The sequence below is a fragment of the Suricata suricatta genome, chromosome 12, assembly GCF_006229205.1.
Source record: "Suricata suricatta isolate VVHF042 chromosome 12, meerkat_22Aug2017_6uvM2_HiC, whole genome shotgun sequence".
NCBI lineage: Eukaryota > Metazoa > Chordata > Mammalia > Carnivora > Herpestidae > Suricata > Suricata suricatta.
In genome coordinates, this window is record NC_043711.1 from 80,244,031 (window position 1) to 80,266,409 (window position 22,379).

Sequence of the window (22,379 nt, forward strand, 5' to 3'; positions counted from 1 at the left end):
TTAGCACTCTGGACTCTGAAAGAAATAAAGCCTTTGAGGGGTGCCTGGGCGGCTCCGTCAGTTAAGTGCCAGACTTCAGCCCAGGTCATGATCTCGTGGTTCGTGGGTTCGAGCCCCGTGTCAGGCTCTGTGCAGACAGCTAGCTCAGAGCCTGGAGCCTGCCTCAGATTCTGTGTCTCCTTCTCTCTCTGACCCTCCCCCACTCATGCTCTCTTTCTCTCTGTATCAATAATAAATAAACATTAAAAAATTAAAAAAAAACTTTGATCTATAAAATAGAGTTTACCTTACATGTTAGAACAGAGCTGTTTGTTACATGTGTTTAATATTAGCATGTATTCAATGCCTCCTTCTAGACCCATTTTTGTTGCTCAAAATATAATAATTCCCCTACCCCTTTGCCCTTGGTAATCTTAAACATACTCTGAGGAGAAGTTCTCTTTTTTAATCTTCTATGTTTTGGACAGCAGGAGAGTTCATTTCCATAACACAGAGTGAATCTGCTCAGAGGTCTTTGGAGTAGTTAGTCTAAATGGAATAGCATCTATTTACCATTATTTCTAGGTGACATTCTTTTAAACATTAAAAAATTACATGGTAAGAATGTTTTGAAGGCTTAAGCTTATATGGAGGCAGTTTCATAGAGTATTTGTAGAAAATCTGAGACATATAGAGACTGGCAATAGGTCTGTTTTGAATACAACTTATTAATTATTATTATTATTATTTTGTCAGAGGCACTTGTTCTATGTGTATCTGAAAAAGTTTTTTTCCCTTTAAAGGTCATCAGTGATGTTTTACAACCTCTTGTAGATATGTCTGTGAAGGAGAGAATTTAGAATTTTTATTTCCTTTTGTAAACTTCTTCTCACCATAGACATCATGACTACTTTCTGGCCAAAATGGGAGATTTCCAGATTTTTCTCTTAGATATTTTGGAACATCCTACTGTAAGAATGAAACAGGAAAACCATACTAGTTTGGAGATAATCCCTGGTCACCAGTTCCACATTATACTCAGTTATCCTATAGTCATTTAAAATGAACTAAACAGAGATGAGACTTTATTTTTAACCATTTGACCGAGAGCCCCACAGAACAGTCTCTCCTAAAACACAGTCGACCTGAGTTTTCTCAGGTATTGATGTTGTAAGGGTTATCAGACCGGCAAAAATACGTGCTTGAACGCAGGGGATAGTCCCTACCTGAAACATGAAGCATTTCAGAGCTCAGACGTCCAGGCCTCGGAGGGGAGACCCGGAGGAGGATCTGAGAACTCAGACTCTGTGTAAACTCAGCCCTCATCCTGCGCCCCACCCCCGCCCTGCCGCCCCACCCCCGCCCTGCCTCAGATCTTAACAAACGACGCCAACTTGTTGCAGAAGAATGACCAGACTCGAAAGTTTAAAATAAATGTCTGGCATTTATTAGATTTGTTTTTCAGGAAGGAAGAAGAATAGCTACCAGGCAGAGGCTGGGCATCACTCTCTACCCTCTTTGCATAACACATCAAAATCAGAGGCTTTCTTTTATAACTTAATATACCAAAAAAAAAAAAAAATCCCTGTAAGACGTGTGTTGATGAGCAATGGAGAAAGTGAAACTGGAGAAGAAGGAATAATTAGAGAAACCGATGGTAGACCTTGTGAAATAGCAAACGTCAAAGACACTATTTGATAAGGGCACTAATAGCAATCAAAATACAGACAAACACACATTCGAACAAAGGTAATCACATTGCTTGTTGAGAAAAGCAAAAGTGGATGGCATTGAAGATCCTTAAAAGTGTAAAAAAAATGTACATTCAAGGGAATAAAACATGAAGGGTTTCTTACTTAGTTAAGACCTTTCACTTTAAGGAAATCAGGAACCCTCTCCTTTCAGTTATGCAAAAGCTGACTTCATCATTAACTGGAGGTCCGTTTGAGCTGGAACCAAAAGCATGTGTTAATGGTTTGGACATGGTGACTTGAGATGAATTGGTGGATCCAGAATGATTCCTAGGTTTCTGAATTGAACAACAGGATGAATGGTAGGTGTCAGTTACTCAGAAGGGAAGACAAAGGGAAAAGCCAGGCAAACAGAGTTGGAATTCAGGTGAGGACACTTGAATCTGAGAGAGCTGAGAAATCCATGAGAATCTAGCAAATACGCAATTCAATATAAGAGTCTGGGCCTCAGAGCTGTTGTCTGGGTTGACATGTAAATATAGAACTTGCTCAAGAGCACACAGCTTCTGGGCAGTGATGGGGAACAGAGAACAAACCCTTCTGACTCCACATTCATGTTTCTTTCTTGAAGACATGGAGAAACCAAGGAAATGGGAATCTGTGCTCTAAGCCTAGAATTCCACATTTTCCCTTTACAAAACTTCTGAAGTAGAAAGTGGGAAATACTACTCCTGTGCTGAACTTAGGACCAATATGCTCTTCTAAATATTAAAAGTTGTGTCCAATCATGCTACTTATTCCAGAAAATTTCTGTCTCTTCTTAAAACCTGGCTTCTGTCAAGCACATTCAAACACGTCTGAATGTCAGTTGATCTCAAAGATATAAACATCATTAAGATTTCCCACCAGGGGCATCTGGGTGGCTCAGTTGGTTAAGCATCCAACTTCAGCTCAGGTCACGATCTCACAGTTTGTGGGTTTGAGCCCTCACATCGGGTTCTGTGCTGACAACTCAGAGCCTGGAGCCTGCTTTGCATTCTGTGTCTCCTTCTCTCTCTGCCCCTCCCCTGCTCATGTTCTCTCTCCCTCTCTCAAAAATAAACATTTAAAAACATTAAAAAAGAAAGATTTCCCACAAGACTTCCAAGTCTCATGAAAATTAAAATCCAGGGGCCCCTGGGTGGCTCAGTCAGTTGAGCGTCCGACTTCAGGTCAGGTCATGATCTCACGGTTCATGGGTTCAAGCCCCGCATTGGACTCTGTGCTAGCTCTATACTAGCTCAGAGCCTGGAGCCTGCTTCTGATTCTGTACCTCACTCTCTCTCTGACCCTCTCCTGCTTGCACTGTCTCTCTCTGTCTCTCAAAAATAAAGAAAAAAGAAAAAAAAAAGAAAATTAAAATCCAGCTGTATAAATTGGTCATTTAGTGAGTGCCTGGCCTTTGACTCATTTGGGCTGAAATTGTCATTTATCTAATAAAGGAAAGTGCAAGCCAAATATATATGGTGAAAAAGTGAGAGAAAATAAGGAAGATCGCAAATAAATATTATGGGGCAGGTGGCAGAAAAAGGAACCCACAAAATGAGTAAGAAAGGACACTCAGAGAGAAGCCACAGCAAACAAAGGCTTCAAGGAAGAAAAGCAACACACTGAAGTGGTGGCTAGAGGCAAAGTAGTAAATGGTAAAACAAGAAGAATGCTCAAGTTCTTCACCAAACAACACATTGGTGAGCAAAACCAAGGACATTTCAGTGAAGTGATATGCACAAAAGTCAGATTTCTCTTAGTTGAGGTGAGATTAGGAATCTGGAACATTGAGAATTTAGTTAGGAACACTGGTTCTGGAAGTTTGGATCCCAAGAGGGGGAGAGATGAAACATTAGCCATGGAAGTGGAGTCTACCCAACACAGTGGCGATTCCATAGCATGCCCAACTGTTAGTGGTGACTGAGTTTGGAGTGGAAAGTCAACATTCCTACATTCTCAGGAATGAAAGGAATCTTAACGGTTATCAAGTACAGCGTTCAGCTTTTGTTCCAAATCCCTCTCTAACACCATGACCACAACCACCTCTATCTCACACCCAGAAATGGTGCTCCAGACTCAAAACTAGGGGAATGCTCATGAACAATCCTTTCCTGTTGGAAAGGTTCACTTTCCAACAGCTCTATGTCTTAGAAAATGTTGCCCAAATTTGTACAACAGATTCCTGCACTCAATCTTAGTCATCCATCTGTCTGGTTCCGGTTCTTCCTGAGGACACCACCTCATACCAAACAGACCAGGATGGTTCTCTGGATATCAAAGGCAACCATCTTGTACTTGTCCTGATCAAGTGTTTAGTCAGAGGACTCAGTGATCTCCCCTACTATTAGCTGGATAATCCAGACTCAAAACAGCCGTCACTTTCCCACTGCTGCTTAAGAATGAATCACAGCCCTCTTGGTGATACAAAAGCAGAGCAGAAATGTAATCTCCTCCCTTCCTTGGTTCCCTCAACACTTACCAAGCTCCCCTAGGATCCTATTTGCTTTCTTGGCCAGTATCCTTTCCAGTACTCTATTGCTTTCCAGCTCCTGCCCAACCTTCCCCTGTCCAGTGATGACTGCTCACAGATGAAAGACACACACATGAGAAGGAATGCGTTTTTATGGAGAAGGCGTTCCAGAATGAGGGAAGCATCACTCCCGGGGGGGTGGGGGGGGGGGAAAGAGGTGGTATGGTTGGTGATATTCAAATTTTAGAGTAGCTTGAAATGTCTGTAACTGACAGGTTGGAGTCAGAGCCATAATCCTTTGCGTTGTTAGAATGTTTCACAGAAAGTTTCAGGCAGCACTTCTGATCACTTGGGCAGGTTAAGTATTGAATCTCATTTTTTCTGCAGGTGTTTCTGCAAGTGCCATGGTACAGCCTGCATGGAATCCAAGGCATTTGGCTCTTGCCAGAGCAGGGTCTGAACAGGTCACCTGGGGGAAACATAGCCATGTTTAGTTTCCTTGCAGCAATGACAACAGGAGTGGGGAAGCATGATTTCCATGAGACTATTAACGGGAGCTGGAGTGAAAAGCACTTCAATTCACATGTGGGCTCCATCATGATAGCTCCTCATCCTGGAGCCAGATACTTCAGTTGGCTGGCCCACCATTGCGTTATTTTCACAATGGGTGTAATAACATTGGTGATGTTAGATCAGCATCTCTTGTATGCTCAGAAAGGTAACTGGCACATAGAAAGGAGTAATTACATATTAGGCAGGGCTGCTGATATGAAAGTCCTTTCCTGAGGGTCCAGGGTGTCAAGGGCTGCCCCTGTGAGCACACAGTGGACGTGTTCTCAAGCGTCTGTACATAGGTACTCTCCTTACTTGGAGCTCCGTCAAGGGCAGCTGGGCTCCACCCTGAGGCAGGGCACCCGTATTCCAGCCCCTGCACACCTTTGTACTTTGAAGCATTGAGCAAACATGTACCACACATGTTTCCCTTTGTACCTTGGCCCCACAGAAACAGATACTGCATGTACCTGGGTAGCACACTGGAGCACACGCACAAGGCCACATTCACACACGTATTGAGCATTATATGCATGTGCTCGGTGTCCAAACCTCTACTGCATACTTTCCACAATTGGCGAAAGCCCCTCTGTGAACACTGATAGCTATATATCAGTCATCCAGATATGTGCATGTGGACATAGGCTCCTCAGCTGAAAATACCCAGTGACAAGGTTCCTGACACTTTAGTCAGCTTTCTATAAATATTAGTCATCAATTGTATTCGTTACTTATTGAAACTTTCAAAGGCAAAGGAGCCATTAGAAAGAAAACAGTATTAACAGTCATATCATAACTTACAGCATGACCTATGTGCCAGGCATTTTACAAATGATACCTCATTGAGCCCTCATAAAAGCCTATTGTTACTGCTATTCTTTAGATGAAGACATTGAGACTCAAAGAGAAATCTTGTTCTGTCCACATTTCCATAGCCTTGCACTTGACCCAGCCTAGGATTCCATTTCTCCTCTATTTGATACTAAGCCCATGCTCTTTCCTCTCTGTGTGACACTACCTCTCTATATGAGAGGACTTCTAGGACACGGTGGCATCTTCCTGCATGATGTCTTCAGGCATAATGACTTCTTCAGCTATCAATAGATAGTCCAGACTCCATAACATCACATTCAAGAACTTTTCCAACCACCTGCCCATCCCCTCATTTCACATCAATTTATCAGCACTCACTCTGTGCCAGGCCATGTACTCAGTGCTAAGCACGCAGAGGTCTCCAGTGCCCACCCACATTAATAAAAACCAGACAAACAAATTTAACATTATTTTCTGCATGGCAAAAAGAACAGCCTGTTAATTCTGTGTCGACAGAAAGCAAGATGTCCCAAGTTTAGATGAAGTCAGAGCATGTTAGGGAAAGAAAGTAGAGAGTCCTCTGTCTTAATGGCAGACATCCCATGGCATCTGGGCACTGACGTATATGTGAACTGCCCCCCGAGATTGGCATTCCAGCCCGTGGAAGGCACTCAGTTGCTGCTACATCAGCCAGCCTGCTGGTTAACCAGAGCAAGGAGGTAAAAAATGACACCCCTTTATCCATGCTCCAACATCAGGGGACCGCTGCATCACAGAACCTCTCCCTCTCTTGGCGTCATCCTACTTACAAAAGGAGGGGGTCTGTGAGGCCTCACTAGCGTGACAGTCACACTCTTCTGGCTAACATTTGAACTAGTGGACTTTTATTTTCTCCCAAATACAGTGGATGGAAGGCAGGGCACCCAAGGTCTCGTCTTTCTAATCATCAGAGGATGGATAAGAACAGAGATACCAGGGATGAGGATGAGGCAAGCTGCCTTCCCTCACTCTCCCCAGGGAAAGCAGGTCAAGGCAGCCTCAGGAGGATTCTGCTTCCAATGGCTAAACAAACAAACAAACAAAGATTTTGCTATAAATATTTCTAGTTTCCCAGTCCTGCAGCTATTTAACCCTATATAGCTCCATGTAATAACCACATGCATTAATGTCACCTTTGATCATCCCTCCGTCTCCAAATTGAAGTTAAAGATCTGCTTTTAAATGATCAGCTTTGCCTCTGACCCTCTGTACTCTGTACCCAGTCACCCCATGTAAGAAATGGGAATGAGAGGGTTTGCACCAGATCAGAAAATCTCATCTGTGTTTGTGAAGAAGGAGGTTAATAAGATGGGTACTTTCTAACAACCGGGGGAGTTGTTAAGTAAACTCACATCGAGTCTCTAGAGATTCTGACTTGATAGGTCTGAGGAGAGGTCAGAGTAGGGTGTTGTGCATGAGTTTCCCAGGAAATATGGGCTCCTGCCTGAAATGAGAGCCACAACCCTGCCTGACCTTCCCACATTCACCCATAGACATGGCTCATGTCATTCTCCCACTTTGGACTTAATGTATTAAGGGAAAATTAAAATATCATAAATCAAAAACCAAAACATATGCTCTAGACTCTAACAGTTACACACAAAGCCAAAAGCAATGTTATACATGATTCTTTTTGCCACATGTGCACCCCAAACATGATCCTTCCCCAACCCAACTTGTAAGATTCTTCCTACCCATATATATTCCTACCCAATATACCCATATATTATATATAACATAATATAATATAATATAATATAATATAATATAATATAATATATAAGGCATAAGTCATTTATATGTATTCATTCATTCAATAAACCTACTCTGTGCAAAGCACTCACCTCAATACTAGGAATACATAAATTTAAAAGAAAGAGTCTTGGCTTTCAGTCGGTTTAATTTCCTAAGTATATGTTTGGGGTGATGATGAGAAAAAATGGTTATCCCAGAAAAGTTTGTCCAGAACAGTTTCTGCCCATAAATTCTGCCAGGTGAAAAAAGTAAATAGCTATTAAAGAAGCAACACTATGTACAATGTCTGAAGCATGAGATACTTGTGTTCCTTTGTTGTTATTTGCAAACTTGCCTGTGGGCTTTACCACTGTTCCAATGTGAGAACTGAACTTTACGGAACATGAAACAAGTGTCTCTCAAATAAACAGGATGAAATGATGAGAAATAAGGGGTAGGAGAAAGTGAAGTAGGGAGAAGAGAGTGGGAAGGGGAAGGAGTAATAGGAGAGGGAGGAGGAAATAGTAACTGAACTGAATCCCAAGAAGAGAGACAACCTTGGTTCTCTATGAGGCTGGGATGAGACTATTCCAGTGTCTTTCTGTACATGGCAAGGTTTGAGAGACACTTAAGGACATTCCAGCCTCCCAATTTCATTTTTCCTCACTGCCTACAGTTATATTCATTGCTTTCCAGTGCCCGCCAGAAATCACACTCAAGAAACTTTAAGAATTTGAAACTAATTACCAGATATTTTTCATGCAGCATTCACTCCCCCCATTTCAACAGCTAGGGCTCTGCTGTGATGAATGCGACTGTCTTATTCAAGCGTAATCATCTCCAAATTCAGGCTAAGCCAACTCCTGCCCAGACAAACCCCACATATGCCTGACTTAAATAACACACCCACTTGAACCAAACAGCTAACTCCAACTTGCAGCTCTATCTCTTCTCTAACCACCTAAGCCTCAGTTTAAAAAGTTAACAACAACATGATACTGGCCAAGCCACCCAACCCCAATTCACAGCATTAACCCAAAACACAGCCCCACCACCAGCTTCACCCTAACTTTCAGTCCTACCCAACTCCATCCTCAGCTCCATTCAACAAAATACCCTTTCCTCTCCAGACTACACCAGAACGTCAATCCAGACCAATCCTATAAACAGAATTGCTCATCCCCTCCTCATGCCCACTCATTTTTCTAATATTACTCTATTTGTAAGGTCATATGCCATCCCCACCACAACTCATTCTCCCAAACTACCATCGATTCCTCTGACAGCTCCCCAACTTGGATTCAAACGCATGAATCAATCTATCCTCCCACTGACAGCACTGCCTAAAATGTTTCATGCGTCGATGCTCCACTACCCCAGGAAGAGCAGAAGCAACAGCCTCTCAAATTTGTCTTGGCAGAGCAGAGCCAGGGGATATCTTGACATGAGATGGACCTTGGGAGTGACGTCCACAGCCTGTCTGAGACCAGAAAGGCTCTAGGTAGGGCCTGTGATATGTGAGTAGGAGTTGTCTCAGAGGTCATCATGTAAGACCACATGCAAGACCCCAGAACCTTTGAGAGAGGCCTGAGTTACCTGGAGTCTTCGGAACCAGGATCAGAAGGATCGAAATGGTCATTAAATAGGGCTTCATGACCTGCATGTCCTGAGAGAATGGAGGGCTCAGCTGCAGAGGACTGACCAGAGATCACTGTCTTTATTAGTTCTGGAAATGGGCCAGGGCTGTGTGCAGTGAACTAAGAGGGATGAGACATACCTGAGGTCATCCAGGCAGAAGGATCACATGCATCACCTATCTCAGCGGGGCACTCCGTGAAAGTGAGGGAAATTTGCCAACGGCACCCAAGTCGAGGTGGACCTTCCTTCCCAGAAAGAAACAAAGCCAAATTAGAGGCAGTGGCATTTTATGTGAGAGAAATTTGAACGAACGAATGAACGAATGAATGAATGAATGAAGCAAGCGAGCAAGCAAGAGAAAAATAATACATAATTATAGGAAATAAGGAATCTTTCCTTAAACATTTGTCTTTATCTTCTTGACGGTAGAGTGTCTCCCTCTCTCAATAGTACTTACTGTATGTCCAGTCCTGTACTCGGCATCATGGACTAACAAAAGAGAAGGAGAAGGGAAAGGGGTGGGGGGAAGGCAATGATGGAAGAGAAGATGAGGTAGAAAAGCTGAAGGGGAAGGTATAACTGGGGGAGGGGAGGAAAAGGCATGAGGCAAAAATAATGGTGATTCATATTTACCATGAAGCTACCATGTGCGTTTCTGTACTGAATACTGAGGTCACTGTGAAGTTAAGTAACATTTTATACATCACAGATGAGGACAAGAGAGTTTGAAGAGGTGATGTAACATGCCTAAGCCACACATCTAATAAGACATAGAGCTCAGATTGGAAATGGTAACTGTCTGAAAGTATGTGCCTTTGAGATTTTTCATTCTTCCAGTGAGTGGAAGGCCAGAAATGAGAGATAAGGCAAAAATATAATCAATGCCTAAAAATCAGAGAGTAATTCACTATTTATGACAATAAATTTAGTCTGAGGAATTCAGTGTTCATTTCCTGAAAAAGGAGAATGAAAGAATTTTTTAGAGGAAGTCACAATGACTCCAGTGATTTCATGTGGAAGATGTGTAACCCAGTCTTTTGAATGGAAATCTGGAAATGAGTGAAAAGTCTCTTTTCAAAAGTCTAGAATAGGATTGCCACATCTTGCTCCAACAAGGCAAATGGAACAGGACTAGCCCTCCCGCTCTAAGCAGCTGTAATACCTGAAAAAACAGAGGAAGAATAACTATTTCATTTACTGCATTCAAGGCAGAGCAGAAATGAAAAGGCAACCTACAATGGGAGAAAATGTTGCAAGCCACATATCTGATAAGGGGTTAACATCCAAAATATATAAGGAACTCATAGAACTCAATAACCAAAAACAAACAAACAAAAACCCAAATAATCCAATTAGAAACTGGGTAAATAACCTGCGTAGACATTTTTCCCAAAGATGTTCAAACGTCCAACAGGTACAGGAAAAGGTGCTTAACATCACCAATCATCAGGGAAATGCAAATGAAAGCCATGAGATTCCACCTCACACCTGCTAGAATCATTATCAAAAGGACAAGAAGTAACTGTTCGTGAGGAGGACATGGAGGAAAGAGAAGCTTTGTGCACTGTTGGTGGGCATGTAAATCAGTACAGCCACTATGGAAAACAAATGATTCAACAATTCCATCTCTAGACGTACACCTGAAGGAAACGAAATCACTATCTCAAAGAGATAACTACACTTCCATGTTAATTGCAGCATTATGTACAATATCCATGAAACAACCTAACTGGTCATCAACAGATAAATGAATAAAGGAACACTCCAAGAAAAGCCTACACCTGCCCAAGGGATTGGGGAAAAGGCAGCCTAACAACAGACCATCTTGGCAATACTCACCCTACTCCAGCCTAACACTAATGGGAAAATCTCACTCCTCCTTTCCCCATGGTTTCACAAAGTTTTCACCCTCTACCCATGCTATTCATCCCCTCTCTATAGAAGCAGTGCTCAGACTTCCTCACCAGGGGATGTTGGTGGGGACATATGAGGAGGTAATCTTTCATTTCCTGAGTGGAGTTGCTTTAATTCCCTTGTGAAGTAGTGCGAGCTAAACTCAGGGGATAGCTGGGCCTCCATCTCCACCCACCATTAACGGAGACTGAGTAACACAGTGTCAGTCAAGGCTAGCAAGCACTTCACATGACCCCCACCCTCCTTTGCCAGGATAGTAACAGCATGATCCAAAGGGGAGGGTCAGTACATACTGGTGCCCAGCCTTCAAGCTACGTTTCAGCAGAGGATTGCCTGCTAAGAAGAAAAAAGAGGAGAAGGTCCAGGAAGAAAAGGAAAGTAATTCAGAGTCTCATAATATTATATCCAAAACATCCAGAACATAGCTTTTTAAATATCACTCTTGCCAAGAAACAAGAACATGAAAACATGAATGGGAGAATAAAACAGTAAATAGACACCAATACCAAGAGGATTCAGATGTTGGGATTTTCTGATAAGAATTTTTTTTTTAATTTTTTAAATGTTTATTTATTTTTGAGAGAGAGAGAGAGAAACAGAGTGCAACTGGGGGAGGGACAGGAAGAGAGGAAGACACAGAATCCAAAGTAGGTTCTAGACTCTGTGCTCTTAGCACAGAACCCAATTTGGGGCTCAAACTCATGAACCAGGAGATTATGGCCTGAGCTAAAGTCAACCGCTCAACCAGCAGCCATCATAAAATATTTTAAGAAGTAATTAGTAATTATTTTGAAAAAATAAAAAGAAAAGTTTGGCAAAAAAAAAAAAAAAGCGATAAGAAAAAATCTGGATCGAGGGCCTGCGTGGCTCAGTCCATTAAGTGTCAGGCTTCTGCTCAGGTCATGGTCTCGTGGCTCCTGAGTTTGAGCTCCACGTTGGGCTCCATCCTGACAGCTCAGAACCTGGACCCTGCTTTGGATTCTGTGTCTCCCTCTCTCTCTGCCCCTCCCCTGCTCATTCTCTCTCTTTCTCTCTTTCTCTCAAAAATAAGTTTAAAAACATTAAAAAAGAAAAGAAAAAACCCTGGATATTAGAAAAGAAAAACATAATTATTGAAGTTTTAAGAATTTACTGGAGGCATTCACTGGTAGAGTGGAGATGACAAATGACATAATTGGTGAACTTAGGAAAAGGTCAATAGAATTTACCCAATCTGAGCAAGAGAGGGAAATAGATTGAAAAAATGAACAAAGTCCAAAGCACCTGTGGGACAATAACAAGAGCTAATATCCAAATTGTCCACATTCTAGATGAGAGGCGAGAGAGAATGAGACTGAGAAATGCATGTGAAGAAATACTGGATGAAATCCTCCCAAATTTGGCAAAAAGCATAAGCCTACAGATTTAAGCCAAGATAATCCCCAATAAGATAAACCTAAAGAAATCGATGCCTAGTCACATTACAATAAAATTTCTGAAAACTGAGTACTAAAAAAAATTTTTTTTAAAACAGCTAAACATGAACGATTCACTTCCTTTAGCAGACCACACATTTGGATGATAAATGATGTCTCTTCTGAAACTATGAAGGCCAGAACTTGGTGATATAACATTTCTCATGTACTGAAAGAAAAGCAATGTCAACTGCATATTCTATATTGGGCAAAAATATTCTTCAGAAGTGAAGAGGAAATAGAGACATTCTCAGACACAGGGAAACTAAGAGAACTTGTAGACAGCAAGCCAATCCTGAAAGAGTAGCTAAACAGAAGGGAAATGATAAGAAAAGAAGACTTGAAAGTTTAGAAAGGAAAAAGGGAACATTATAATGGGTAAAAATAGAGGTGAATCTAATAGACCATTCTAATTCTCATTAGTTTCTTATCATATTTGATGGTTGTAACAAAAAGTATGATGCCATATGACATAATACCCAATGTATGTAGAGAAAAAAATTAAGATGATTATATTTTTTAAGTGAAAAGACTAAAGAAACCTAAATGGAAGTAAGATTACTGCACTTCACTTGAAGTGGTAAGATGTTTATGCCAGCAGATTGTGATAAGTTACATATGTATATATTTTTTTAATTTTTCAATGTTTATTTTTTAGAGAGAGAGAGACAGAGAGACAGAGAGACAGAGCATGAGCAAGGGAGGGGCAGAGAGAGAGGGAGACATGGAATCTGAAGTAGGCTCCAGGCTCTGAGCTGTCAGCCCAGAGCCCAATGCAGGGCTCGAACCTATGAACCATGAGATCACCATCCAAGCAGAAGTCAGATAACTAACCAACTGAGCCACCCAGATGCCCCCTTTTGTATATTTGAATCACTAAGAAAATTGTATGAAGCAATATACTAAAACAAACAAAAACAACACTATAAATGAAGCAAAACTAGATCAGTCCTAAACATTGTTGAAATAACACACAAGTAGTTTAGAAAAGAGGAAGAGTGGAAACAAACAGAAAACAAGTAACAAAACTCGGAACACTTAAGCCCCAGTATATCAATAATTTCCATAAAGGTAAAAGGTCTAGACCAACATCAGTAAAAATGATGACGTCAAGAATGCTGAAATTTCACCTCTCTGTAAAAGCACTGAGAACCAGTCAAAATGGTCAGAATCAACTTCGTTAGAACTCTGAAAATTAACCGAAGCCTTGTTAACTGACTGAGAGCACTTATTCAAGAAAAAAGGCTGACACAGTGAGACAGTGAGCTAGCTGTCTAGCATTTTACTTTTCCTCAGTACCATCTCCCACTCCCAAACTCAAAGCCTTGAAAGTAGTAGCCTGAATTCTTAGTTCTGGAAAGAACAGAGCAGACCTCAGTCACAAAGAACTGTAATCATTTGATCTATCTTATCTGGTGGCTCCCTGGAAAACTGACTTGAAAGACTTGACTTTATTTCACTTGACTCAGAACTTACTGCTAAAGACCCTATTAGGGGCCATTGATCCCCCCCTCCCCCAAAATACAGGCATATATTTTAGTCAGAGCTGCCTGAGGAGATAAATAACAGTCGAGGGAAACAATAGATGAATCAAACAGCTTTGGAGGAAAGGCTGGGGAATGAGATGTCCGTATGGGCTTTGAAAAACGCTATACATTCACGCAGGCAAAGAAGCAAGGAAGTGTGACTCATACACAGGACTAAAACAATCAATAGCAAGTGCTCTAGAGGAAGCCCATGCATTGGATCTTTTAGACAAAGACTTTAAAGAAGCTATTTTATTTAAATAGATCCAAACAGGGAAAGAAACCATGTCTAAAGAACTGAAGAAGACAGAAAGACGCCCATGTGTATGTACTACATACAGCAACCTACAGACACAATGCAATCTTTATCAAAGTCCCAGCAATGTTTTTTTAAAAAATAGAAAAATGCATTCTAAATTTCATATGAAATCTTAAGAAACCCTGACTCCCCAAAAATAATCTCAAAAAAAAAAAAACCCAACACAAAGTTGGAAGCCTCATACTTTCTGATTTTAGAACTTGCTACAAAGCTATGGTCCTACAAAACAGTGCATTACCAACAAACACAGTCTTACAGACCAGTTGAGCAGAGTAGAAAGCCCAGAAATGTATCCTCACGTGTATGCTCAGGTAATTTTTGACAAGGTGTCAAGACCATTCAGTGGGGGAAAGAATAGTTTTTTCAATAAATGGTGTGTGGAAAACTGGATATCGACATGAAAAACAGAAAAATTAAGTGAGCCCCACCTTTCACATATACAAAAATTCAAAACTGATGAAATACCTAAGTATAGGAACTAAATGTACAAAGTTCTTGGAAGAAAACAGGGAGAATGCTCATGACATTAGAATGGATGATGAGTGGGGCACCTGGGTGGCTCAGTCAGTTAAGCATCCGACTTTGGCTTAGGTCATGATCTCACAGTCCATGGGTTCGAGCCCTGCGTTGGGCTCTGTGCTGACAGCTCAGAGCCTGGAGTCTGCTTCTGATTCTGTGTGTCCCTCTTTCTCTGCCCCTCCCCTGCTCATGATCTGTCTCTCTCTGTCTCTCAAAACTAAATAGATGTTAAAAATTTTTTTTAAAAAGAATGGGTAATGATTGTTTTTGGATACGACAGCAAAAGCACAGATAATAAAAAAGTAGATATGTTGGACTTGATCAAAATGCAAAACTTTTGTGCATCAAATTATTATTAAAAATTGAAAAGGCAACCCATGAAATGAGAGGAAATATTTGCAAATCTTATATCCGGTAAGGATATTAATAATGCATAGAGTAGTAATATCCAGATTCTATCTAGAACTCCTACAACTCAACAGATCCCTGATTTACAAATGGGCAAAAAACTTGAGTGGACATTTTTCCAAAGAAGATATACAAATGACCATGAAAAGAGGCTCAAAATCACAAATCAGTAGGGAGATACAAATCAAAACCACAATAAGGTATCACTTCATACCCATTAGGATGATTTTATTTTTATTTTTATTTTTTTTAACTTTTGAAACAAAAGAGTTTAATCTCTAATGGTGCCCTGTCTGTGTAGAGATACGCCTGCCCACATAACAGAAGCTGGACGGTGTGCAGCTGCATTGACTCTGAAAGCTCTGTGATGACACGTTGCCATGGTGATGACATGATGCACCTCATTGTGATGGAATGATGAAATGATGCCTTCCTTTTTCAGTGGCCAGTCTCTGTGCTGACAGTTCAAATCTGATAGTGAGTGAGTTCTCAGATCAGTACCTGGTGTCTTTAAAGATGGGCAGTCTGAATTGTTGCTTTGGTGGTATGTTCCTAAAGATCTTCTTAATGCTGTCTGCTGCTAACTAGGTAGTTAACTCTTGCTCAAACCACTATTTTTTCTCTCCGTTTAAAGTCTCCTCTCTCCAACTGTTCATATAGAGCTATAAATATGTTTTCTAGTTTTGTTTTTCTCAATTTCTATTTTTGGTTATTCTACCAAGCTAGCTGCCTTCATTTTTTTTTCTCCATTTAGAAAAATGGACTATATCCTATTATATCCTGCAGCCCTTACTTGTCACCACTAGGTATTCCTAGGGGAAAACATACAGCAATGTCTATTTTTTAATATGATTTATTGTCAACTTGGCTAACATACAGAGTATGCAGTGTGCTCTTGGTTTTGGGGGTAGATTCCTGTGATTCACCTGTTACATACAACACCCAGTGCTCATCCCAACAAGTGCCCTCCTCAGTGCTCATCACCCGTTTCCCCCTCTTCCCCACGCCCCCTCCCCTGGTTGTTTTTATTTTTAAAAAATGAAAATAACAGGGGCACCTCTGTGGCTCAGTCAGTTGAGCGTCCGACTTCAGCTCAGGTCATGATCTTGCAGTCTGTGAGGTCAATGCCTGCGTCAGGCTCTGTGCAGACAGAGTCTGGAACCTGCTTCAGAGTCCATGTCTCCCTCTCTCTTTGCCCCTCTTCCACTCACACTCTGCCTCTCTCTTCCTCAAAAATAAACATTAAAAATAATTTTAAAATGAAAATAACAAACGTTGGCAGTGATAAGATTGGAACTTTGTGCACTGCTGACAGGAATGTAAAACAGTGCAGTCCTGTGGACAACGATATGATGACTCCACAAAAAATTAAGCATAGCATTGCCATATGATCCAGCAATTCCACTCTGTGTATATACTTTAAAAATAATGAAAGCATGGATCCAAACAGATGTCTGTACACTCATGTTCATAGCAGTATTATTCACAACAGCCAAAAGGTGGGACAACTGAAATGTTATGGATACATACAATGGAATATTATACAGCCTTAAAGAAGGATAGGAATTCTGACACAGGCTGCAACGTGGATGCATCTTGAAGTATTATGGCAGGTGAACTAAGCCAGTCACATGAGGATGAATATTGTGTGCTCCCACTAATATTCTAGAGTCGCCAAACTCATGGAGACAAAAAGTAAAATGATGGTTGCCAAAGGCAGGGAGCATGGAGAAAGGGAGAGTGGGGAGTTAGTGTTTAATGGGTACAGAGTTTGTCTGTGCTAATGTTATTCAAGTCAGGTGTCACTTGTGAACCTAGCTGTTCAGCGCCCAGATCCAAACTGAGAAGCGAACATGACTGCCTTACCATTAAGATACTCATCCTCAGGCTGCCATAGCTCATATTTCTACTCCCAACGCTGACATAATATAGTTCACTAATAAGCCCATATGAGAGGTGCCTGGGGAAATATAAAAGCATATTATGCAATAGTCACTCCTCACGAGATTTTAGAGGCTCTGTTGTCACAAACATAAAATCAGCCAAGCAGCAGCACTCACAGCTGTTACTTGAGCTCTAAATTAGCCACCAGTCTTAAAGTGAATACCTCCCCTGGTCATAAATATGTACGCGAGGTCTGCATGCTATTTGGATGAAGAGAGGCTTTCTAATAAACAGTGAGAACTAAAGTATCATGGAAACCAATTGCTAATTTGTTAGAGTCATTGCAATTTCCCAATTTATGTAACTCATCGTAGAACTTATACCAGATGAGATGAGCTCACTGAGGGAAATGAATTTGCACAAAAGTGTCTACTAAGGTTTGGACTGAAGAAATTGAAGTCTTGTTGCTTCTATCCAGGGACTCCTATTCACGGTTTCAGAAATATGCAATCCCCCCAAATTGCAAAATTGGAAATCAAGGAGAGCTAAGAAAAGCACTATAGAATATGGGGATTGCCCCATGGTATTCCCGTATCCCAATTCTATGCACACATAGCTTTTCATGCCTTCTAACCAGCAACGTCATTCAAACAAAGTGAATACACTGAAAGTCTTTGAATGATGCCATCCCTGTATTAGGACCAAATCAGTAGGTAAAACAAGCATGCTGTTTGTCAGAACTTTACATGGAACAGCTAAGTGACATTGAGGAAGCCCATTGAGGCCCACATTACCTAGGACCTGGTCATAAATGACTATTGTTGAAATTCTGCTGTCAGAAGGTAATAAATTCTGTTATAGTGTATATGGTTTCTAGAATGCCAGGAGTGTTGCTATTAGTTAAAGCAGATGGTCAAATAATGAGCAAAACCTTACTGAATTATATCATCCCAATCTTTGGAATTCCTAAATATCTAGAATCCAGAAGGTGAAGTCACTCTACTTCTATGGTAAGTCAGAGGCTCTATAAGAACTTACAAATACTAATAACTTATCACACTCCTTTTCGGCCCCAGTTTTCCAGAGAAGTATGAATGAACCTTATCCTAAATAATTCTTTGGCTAAATTATATCAAACCGCTGGTTTATGGTGATCAACAGCCTTAGGTTCTGTGAAAATTAAAGCTAATTCCCATCAGCAAGTATGGGAGTTAAGGTTTGGGAAGTTCGATGAATTTAGGGGTTAAGGGTCACCCCTCACCTGATAAAATGGAAAGAAAGCCCCTCAGACAGAAAGGACTTGATTGTTTTCCTAGGCTCATTCTGCCATCGTGTGGCCAGATGTATACATAGTCCCTTAAAAATGAGTTAATCCTGTTTATAACCTAGCAATCTTCAGTCTCTATTTAAGGCCTCTAGGAGAATCAAATGAACTGTATTTCTTAGTATTACTGCTGCTAATATGAATCACCTTTACTTGAACATAATGGCCTTAACCATTCTGGAGAATATTTACAGAGGGGCCAAAAGGACCAGGATCAAACTGAACGAGCCATCAAGTGCTGTTTTAGAAAGAATCAGAACCAGGACTGGAATCGCAAACTCTTATGAGACAGAAATACTCATCAACAACTTAATACCTTGGGGCAACGGTGGAAACAGGTCATTCAAAGGCAAGCGGGATGGAATCATAATCTACTCCAGGAGTAGCAGTAGGAGCAAAATTAGAATAAAACTGGGGCAGAATTTGGAATTGGACAGCTTGAAATGAAACTCTGTTGCAACAAAATATAGCCGAAGAGCCGGCCCAAGGCCTCACCTGCAAAACCAAACAACTAGCTATTCAACACTCACAGGATACCCTTGCCGGTGCTGACCTACAGGACTGTACCTGCTTACAGAAACGACTGGTATCTATCGGGCATGAAACTGTCTATGGAAAAGATGACAGGAGGCTGTAGAAAGGTTGGCCAAACCATAGATACGAGAGCTGAAAGTTGGTATTTGTAGACTGAAACTACTGAAAGCTGAACCAGTGGACTAAGGGAAGGAAGTGTTCTCCTACGCGGATGTGGAACAAGTATATTAGATGGGTGCCTTTCGTTCAAGGTCATGGGGACACAGAAGACAGGCACTATACTTCAAGTGTTCTTGTTGATACTGGACATGTTAGAAATGGCGTATTGTACATACTTTCCCCCAAGATTTGGAACAAACTGAGCCCATCTCCTTACACTTTAGTATTTTTATAGGTACCCTCCAATGAGCACCACATAATCAAATTTTAATAATCAGTAATATAAATACTGATTGTGTCATTTTGGAAGGATTACTGGGGAAAGTGAGACTATTTCTATAGGCAGTGGTTTAACCTGTAAGAATAACTGATGGATGTTGACTGGAAATATATTGGCCCACGCAAGAAAAATTTCTACAGAAAGCTTTAGACAACCAAGCCCCACATGCTGATGGTACATTAAGTATCGGTCAGAGAGCTGACAAAAACTGTGGAGCATTTAGAAAACCAAGCTACTAAAACTAATCAACAATTTGATAAAGGAGATTTTTTTTCAATTTTTAATGTTTATTTTTGAAAGGAGGGGGGCAGAGAGACAGACACAGAATCCAAAGCAGACTCCAGGCTCTGAGCTGTCAGGTGCCCCTGATTAAGGAGAATTCTTACGTGTAGACAATCAAGAATCTGCTGTAAGGGGCACCTGGGTGGCTCAGTCGATTAAGGGGCCCTGATTTCAGCTCAGGTCATGATCTCATGAGTTTGAGCCCTGCATCAGGCTCTGTGCAAAGAGTCTGCTTCAGATTCAGTCTCCTTCTCCGCCCCCTTCCCAACTTGCATGCCCTCTCTTACTCTCTCTCTCTCTCTCAAAAATAAATAAAATTTTAAAAATAAATAAAAATAAATAAAAACTATTTTTTAAAAGCAAAAAAATGAACTACTTTAACTATACAGTGTTAAAATGATATTTTAAAGTCTATTTACATAAAACCAATATCCTTTTAATTTTTAAAAATCATCCTATCACAATATTAATCATGGCTTTATTATGTATACTTCCTTGGGCTAGTTGGGTATAGAGACTATTAATAACAGTTCAAAGAGAAATCAACACTACAGTGCAAACTGTATAGAGAATCTCCTACTACAAAACAGTATCAAAAGGAGAAATGAGGGGTGCCTGGGTGGCTCAGTCGGTTAAGCATCCGACTTTGTGGTCATGATCTCATGGTTCATGGGTTCAAGCCCTGCGTCGGGCTCTGTGCTGACAGCTCAGAGCCTGGAGCCTGTCTTCGGATTCTGTGTCTCCCTCTCTCTCTGACCCTCCCCTGCTCACTCTGTGTCTATCTCTAAAATAAATAAAAACATTTTTTAAAAAAGGAGAAATGATTGTAGGGACACTGAGTTTAATAGACTCTTATCGGGGCATGTTGAAACATGGGACTAATCTTATGTGCTACATACACTGTTGGGCAAACACAAGAGGTAATATAAAGAATTATAAAGACTAGAGCATCAAAGCAAGACTGGTTAGGAATTATAAAAACAGGATATGACCGTAAACTCAGGTAAATACCAATGCAAATTGGCCATCTGCTGTTCACTAAAAGTAAACCATGGTTTAGATTCAGCATTTTTATTATTCCATTTACCCCTCGATTAACTTGTCCATTAAGATTCATAATTTTCTTAGCTGTGCCACTGAAATTTAAAATATACTTGCTTGGGTTATTAAAATATAGTATGAATTAGGAAGTTTACCATTTCTTAGAGAATTTTAAGAGCTGTATGACAATTTAACCCATAAGTTTCCTCACAAATTATATCGTTTTGGTCGTGTTTTTATGGTTTAAAACCATGTGGTATTAATATTACTGTTTTATATACCTCGCATTCATTCAGATTTGCTCACAACTTTTTCAATGAACTATCTTTTTAAAAATTTTTTTCAATGTTTTATTTATTTTTGAGAAAGAGAGACAAGGTGAGCAAGAGACGGTCAGAGAGAGAGGGAGACACAGAATCTGAAACAGACTCCAGGCTCTGAGCTAGCTGTCAGCACAGAGCCTGATGCAGGGCTCGAACCCACAAACCATGAGATCATGACCTGAGCTGAAGTCAGATGCTTAACCGACTGAGCCACCCAGGTGCCCCGACAAAATGCTTTAATAGTACATTGTTCCTGTGCAATATCTATTTCTTGAGAAGGTGGGTAGTGAAGGAGTGAATGCATGTACTTCTGGGAGTGCAGGCATGCATACTTCAAAGCCTGTCTGAAGGACTACTTTGAAATCAGGATCAAGGGGCGCCTGGGTGGCTTAGTGGGTTACACCTCCGACTTTGGCTCAGGTCACGATATCATGGTCATGGGTTCTTGCTCAGCGTCGGGCTCTGTGCTGACAGCTAGCTCGGAACCTGGAGCCTGCTTCTGATTCTGTGTCTCCCTCTCTTTCTGCTCCTCCTCTTCTCATGCTCTGTCTCTCTCTGTATCAAAAATATAAATAAAGCATAAAAAGAAAAGAAAAGAAATCCAGATCAGAGATGGCCAAGTTCAATGCCTCAACTGCCCAGAAGCCAAGTGCCCTTTGGTGGCCACTCTGGGTCAGGTCAAAGAACCAATGGAAGCAGAGTTATTTTCCCATTAGGATTACCTCCCCTTGCAGCCACCTTGGACTTGATGGTGGATGAGTTATACTGCACACGCTCATGCTGCCAGCCACCTGATACATGGAAACCTGGCTGCACAAGGAACATCTTCTCTGGCTGCAGTTTCTCTTCTATTATCTTGTTCTGGCTGACCTGTCATGGAATCTCTCAACATAAGGTGACTGCAAAAAATTAATAGTTTTATGAAATGAGTACTTGCAAACAGGTGAGGCCAATAAAAGACTTTCAGAACAGGGGTGTGGTAAGAAAGCACTGAAAGCGATGGAAAGTAAGAAGTGATGAGAAAAGAATTTAAAAAGCTGCCTGTGTTGTGAGACTCCCATGGAGAAATTAGATGGATGTAACAAGATGACGTGTATGAAATATTTCTGTTGGACTTTGTTCTTTCTCTAGAGGAAGCCTTTATGAACACTTCACTGATCCTGACTCCCCATGTTTTTTTTAAATTTTAACATTTACTTATGTTTGAGAGAGAGAGACAGAACATGAGCAGGGGAGGGGCAGAGAGACAGGGACACACAGAATCGGAAACAGGCCTGAGGTTCTGAGCTGTCAGCACAGAGCCTGACGCGGCGCTCAAACCCATGAACTGTGAGATCATGACCCGAGCTGAAGTTGGATGCTCAATGGACTGAGCCACCCGGGCGCCCCCTGACTCCCCATGTTTTAACTGATTGTTCCAGGCTGTGGATGTTAATGGAGATATTTGGGAAGATGAGAATGAAGACTAG

General features: G+C 41.1%; 1 protein-coding gene and 1 pseudogene across 1 annotated transcript; one reads left to right on the forward strand and one right to left on the reverse strand.

Moving 5' to 3' along the window:
* Positions 1-4,374: 4,374 nt before the first annotated feature.
* On the reverse strand, positions 4,375-8,981 carry DEFB116 (defensin beta 116). The gene is made up of 2 exons (XM_029917526.1): positions 8,902-8,981; positions 4,375-4,636 (listed from the first exon to the last, which is right to left on the reverse strand). Exons 1-2 carry the CDS (start codon positions 8,966-8,968, stop codon positions 4,404-4,406), a joined length of 300 nt encoding a protein of 99 aa, XP_029773386.1. The 5' UTR covers positions 8,969-8,981; the 3' UTR covers positions 4,375-4,403.
* A 9,472-nt stretch (positions 8,982-18,453) lies between these two features.
* Positions 18,454-22,093, forward strand: LOC115274518 (annotated as a pseudogene).
* The last annotated feature ends 286 nt before the right edge of the window (positions 22,094-22,379 follow it).

What these genes read in the sequence shown, in the direction of transcription:
- DEFB116 (XM_029917526.1), bottom strand. Translation starts at nt 8,968, where the DNA reads ATGCAGGTCATGAAGCCCTATTTAATGACCATTTCGATCCTTCTGATC. An exon ending in CCTGGTTCCGAAGACTCCAG is followed by an intron (nt 4,637 to 8,901) that starts GTAACTCAGGCC and finishes TGTTTCCCCCAG; the next exon opens with GTGACCTGTTCAGACCCTGC.